The following is a 4,900-nucleotide window of genomic DNA, read 5'->3' on the forward strand; positions in this document are numbered from 1 at the left end:
AACCTATGTCAATGTATTGCTTCATTTATGTGTGAAACCAATCCTTAAATATATGTATAATAGTACCACCCAAGATCAAATGGCTTGCCAGGTATGGTGGAGCACACCTGTAATCTCAGCACTGGGGAGGCTCAGGCAGGAGGATCCAATCTGGGTGACAGAGTGAGTTATAGGCCACACTATAGTGTGAGACCTTGACTTGAAAGATAAATAAATAAATAATCAATAAATGGCATGAATAATATGACACTTGTTGAAACCCGTATCACCACCTTGGTTTCTTCCATAATACCATTATGATTAAAATGCACTTAAGAAAAGTGGAACTGAAAGATAAATATCTTGGCTCGAGCATAAACATCTCTTCTTCCTCATTTCCCTTCAAGTCTTCACTGCAGTATATCAAACTTCAAGTCTTTTCCAAAACTTAGAAATAAATATTTAAGAATCTTCAAATTTCTATACTGAACAATTGAAGTTAGCCCTGATTGGGCTGAACCACTAAATCTTAATTTTCCAGTTCCATGATCTTTAGACAAATGGACTGTTACACAGACAGCATCAGACTAACATACCTCCACACCAGCTTCACAGTCACTGCAGCTTTATTTTTGTCTCCTACAACTCAGTTTAATATCTTTTATAAGATCTTGTTTGCATCAGGCAACAAACATTATTTCCTGAGCTCATGGAAGCGGGAGGGCAAATACATATTGCCCAAAAATCAGAGGGGCGAGGCTAAGTGACAAACAGATAGCCTCAGCATCTCCAGCTGTCCTCATGAACATTTTCTAGAAGGCTCTCAGTACCATATAGTCTACCTTAGCTCCTCTAAGCAGGTCTCCAGTCAACAGAACAGAATCCCCTGATATCTAGAGCTACTCCAGACACTTTCTCAGAGATTCTAAGAGGTCTGCAGTCTGTGCCCTCATGCTCTCCCGCACTGTGGATCTCCGTGTGGCCCTGGCTGATGTTCTCCAGTGACACACCAGGGCCAGGAATCAAGACTCAGGCCAGAAACTCTGGGACCCGCTCAACCAGGACTCAAGAGCAGGACCCTGGAGCCTCTCTAATTTTAAATCTCTGAAAAGAGTCCTGAGCATTCCAGTTTTCACCAGTTCTCAGCATCTAATTCTAGGACCCTTCCTTCTGCCCACCCGAGGTGTCCTTACCTAACCCACGGCTGAGGGTGGAGCTGAGAGTGGAGATGAAGTGGGAGATCTGTAATAAAAGAATTTATGACTTAACATTTTTGAAAATTGTTTTTTGACTTTTTTCTTCTCTTTAGATTTCTACTTTGTGAATTCATTCCAAAGGCAGTGTATAAAACTGGTATAGCAACTGAGTAGAAAAGAGAAAAGTGTATTACCTATAAGGAAATATGTCATATTAAAACATTTTCCTTCATATATAAAAAAAATCACCCAGTAATCCTTTGAATGAAGTTGTGATGTAAAGCTAGAGTCCATATCAAGATGCATGCCCTGTGTGTACCTTTCTGTGTAACAATCGTATATCAGTTTTAAACAAGAAAGAAGAGTGAAACTTGTAGGGAAATGGTTCTATCTACATGATGACAATTTCATGGCTGTCTATTTAGCTTCAGTCTTCTAAAGATACACATTAAATATGTGTAGCTGTTTGTCCACACGTCAATAAAAAATTTTAGAATAACAATAGAAAACTAAAAACTATCTGCACCAGACTAATATTTGCCTACATTTTCCCTTTAAAGGTGAGTATTCACAGAATTATTAAAATAGTTTCCTTAGCACCAGAGGTAACCCCACACTATTGCTCATAACCCCCAGTGCTTCTGGAGCAGGAAGAGGACTTCTCTTGCCCTGTAGTCTCTGCCTCAGGCTTGTATGGGTTTCAGTGCAGGCTGCAGGTGTCTGGGGAGCACTGTGGCCTCACTGCACAGAAGTAGGTGGCTGAGTCAGGGAACAGGGAGGCCCCGATGTGCAGAGAAACACGTCGGTTGGCTCTGTTGAGCTGTGCTTTAAATCTTCCTTCTTCTTGGTCACCATTGGAGAATATGGATATCAGCAGCTCAGGGCCTTTCCCAGGGTACTGTCGGTACCACCTGAAGTTGTTAGAATTGCTGTCCCTGTAAGTGCAGTTGAGATCTGCGGTGTCTCCCTCTGGAACACTGAGGGTCTCAGGACTCTGCTCCACGTCCTTCTGCTGGCTGCTCACCCCTATGCAAAAAGACAACAGGCAAAGCAGATTGACTGAGGAGCAGAGGCATACTCTCTAGGATAAAATGTATCTCTTCAGTGTTTTTCCAGTCTCCGTTTTTCAGCAGATTGATCACATTCATAATCATCCCACAGTCCTGGTACATATGACAGTTTTACATACTGTACTTGAAAGTTCCCAAAGAAATGACCCTACTCACAGATGAACTGAAGCCATAGGATCACTAGGAAAACATTGAAGGATCCCATTGTTCTGCTCTTCTTCACTGAGGATTCAGGTGTTAAACTCTAAAAAGTTTCTTCTAATACTTTTGATTCTTTTGCTGTAGGAAACAAAGAATATAAGTGTCTGTTCTCAAAATTAGAAGATGTTTCCTTAGTCATCCAGCTACACTAGACCCCTCCTCTGATCTCTTTCCTCTCTCTCTCTCTCTCTCTCTCTCTCTCTCTCTCTCTCTCTCTCTCTCTCTCTTCTCTCTGTATGTGTCTCATCACCTCTATCTCATTCTCTCTCTCTCCCTCTTTCTTCTTTTTCTCTCTGTCTCATGCACACACACACACACACACACACACACACACACACACAGTATTAGAGAAACAGGTGAAACCATCCTCAGGGTACCTGACAAGATGCTGCCATCTTGTGGATTCAGAAGAGTTGCAGATAAAATATGGAAAATGCCCCCAATGGGAACTGTTAAATACAAACACAAACACTTTACTTAAGAACAATTAAGAAGTATTTGTTCCAAGTCAATCTCCATTTTTGGATACACATACATTTCCCATTATGCCTGAGTAGTGCTGGGCTAGTCTATGAATGCATGTAAAGCTTGCAAATTGGGCCACTCACTCATGACCCCTCTTTCTCTCTTAGAATCTTTCTTTCCTCAATACAAAAAAAAAAAAAGTTTCCAATACTCAAAACTGATAGTGTATCTTTTTAATTAAAAATTATAAAAGAGGTAGATTGAGATAAAATAGGACATAACAACATAATAACACAGGTCAGAGCAGAACAGTTTAAGCAACATAGTGTTTCACCACAAGATAACCTGACATGACTGTAGCTACCATAGTGTCTTTTTCCTTGAAATATTTGAGTATAACTTCCTATATTATAGCACCAAACACAACATGACAGTGTAAAACCATTCAAGAGAATGAAAGTATTACAGGGTATTTAGAACCAACTAACAGAAAATGAACAATGGTTTCTATATTGTCTCCTTGTCTATAGTATATCTTAACAAAGTGGTGCAATGCCAAAGTAAGTAGTTTCACACTAACTCCAAAACAGAATTAAAATTCCCTTCAGGTCTGGGGAAATAGAACACGGAATATCTCTCTTTTGGGAATAATAGTGGATCTGTGGTCTCTCTTTGATAAACCAAAGAATAGCATGTGAGTTCCAACTCCTATGTGGGCTACAATGCATAAAACTGCGTATACTAATTGTCTTCACTCTGAGATTTCTCGCATACCTTTGACGCAGATTACAGGAGATAGGATTTTGGTTATTACTGCGTGATGCTTTTATGCTTCTGCTTAGAATTCTGCAGAAGCAGCTTTAATTAATTCTGCTTCAGATAAACTCAGTGTATTTGTCTCATCATTTGCTAGATAAATCAAAATGGCTGATGAGCCTGCATCATACTAAATGCCCAGAAATGGAAAGCTTTCATCCTAAAATCAGGAAAAAGACAAGGATGTCCATTGTCTATGCTCTTATTCAACATAGGCCTGGAGATATTATCCAGCACAATTAGATAAGAAAAAGAAATAAAGGGAATAAGTAGGAAAGGAAGAAGTTAAACTATCATTGTTTGCAGATGATATGATACTCTACTTAGAAGACTCCAAAAACTCCACCAAAAGACTTCTAGATTTAACAAGCAAATTAAGTAATACAGCTGGTTACAAAGTCAACACTCAAAAATCAATAGCCTTTCTGTACATGAATAATAAACTCATTGAAAGCAAAGTCAGGGAATCAATACTTTTCACAATAGCATTCAAAAAATGAAATACCAATAAATCAATTTAATGAAAGATTTAAGAGAACTCTACACTAAAAATTACAGTAATATGAAAAGGAGATTGAAGCAGATATTAGAAAATAGAGAGATATCCCATGCTTTTGGGTAGGAAGAAACAACATAGTGAAAATTGTCATACATCCAATACTCATATACAGAATCCATGTAAGCCCAAACAAAATTCCAACAGCATATCTCACAGAATTAGAGAAAATATTCATAAAATTCATCTCAAACAGAAAGAGACTTAGAACAGCAAAGGCAATCCAGGGAAACAAAGAACACAGGTGACATCACATACCCTGACCTGAAAATATACTATAAAGCTACTGATAATAAAAAAAAAAAAAACCTAGCAACCCCCCAAAACAAAACAAAACAAACAAACAAACTAAAAAAAAAAAAAAAAACAAGCTCAATGATCAATGGAACAGATTAGAAGATACAGAAACAACTGCAAACACACTAAGCCACTTTATGTTTGAAAAAAAAGCCGAACACATTCACTGGATGGAAGATAGTTTCTTTAGTAAATAGGGCTATTAAAATCAGCTCTGAATGTGTCAAAGATTAATACTGGATTCATATTGTTCACTATGTGCTAAGCAAAATTTGGAATGGATAAACGATCTGAATATTAAAACAGAAATAATAAATATA

The 4,900-nt window shown here is 38.1% G+C and overlaps 1 gene segment (V, D, J or C); it reads right to left on the reverse strand.

Annotated features, from left to right (window-relative positions):
- Positions 1-1,850: 1,850 nt before the first annotated feature.
- LOC100733809 (T cell receptor alpha variable 12-2-like) lies at positions 1,851-2,678 on the reverse strand. The segment is given in 2 exon segments: positions 1,851-2,201; positions 2,402-2,678. Coding segments are annotated over 2 exon segments (375 nt in total).
- Between the last annotated feature and the right edge of the window lie 2,222 nt (positions 2,679-4,900).

The sequence above is a fragment of the Cavia porcellus genome, unplaced genomic scaffold (genome assembly GCF_034190915.1).
Source record: "Cavia porcellus strain 051 isolate PalLab524CR breed Dunkin Hartley unplaced genomic scaffold, mCavPor4.1 scaffold_26, whole genome shotgun sequence".
NCBI lineage: Eukaryota > Metazoa > Chordata > Mammalia > Rodentia > Caviidae > Cavia > Cavia porcellus.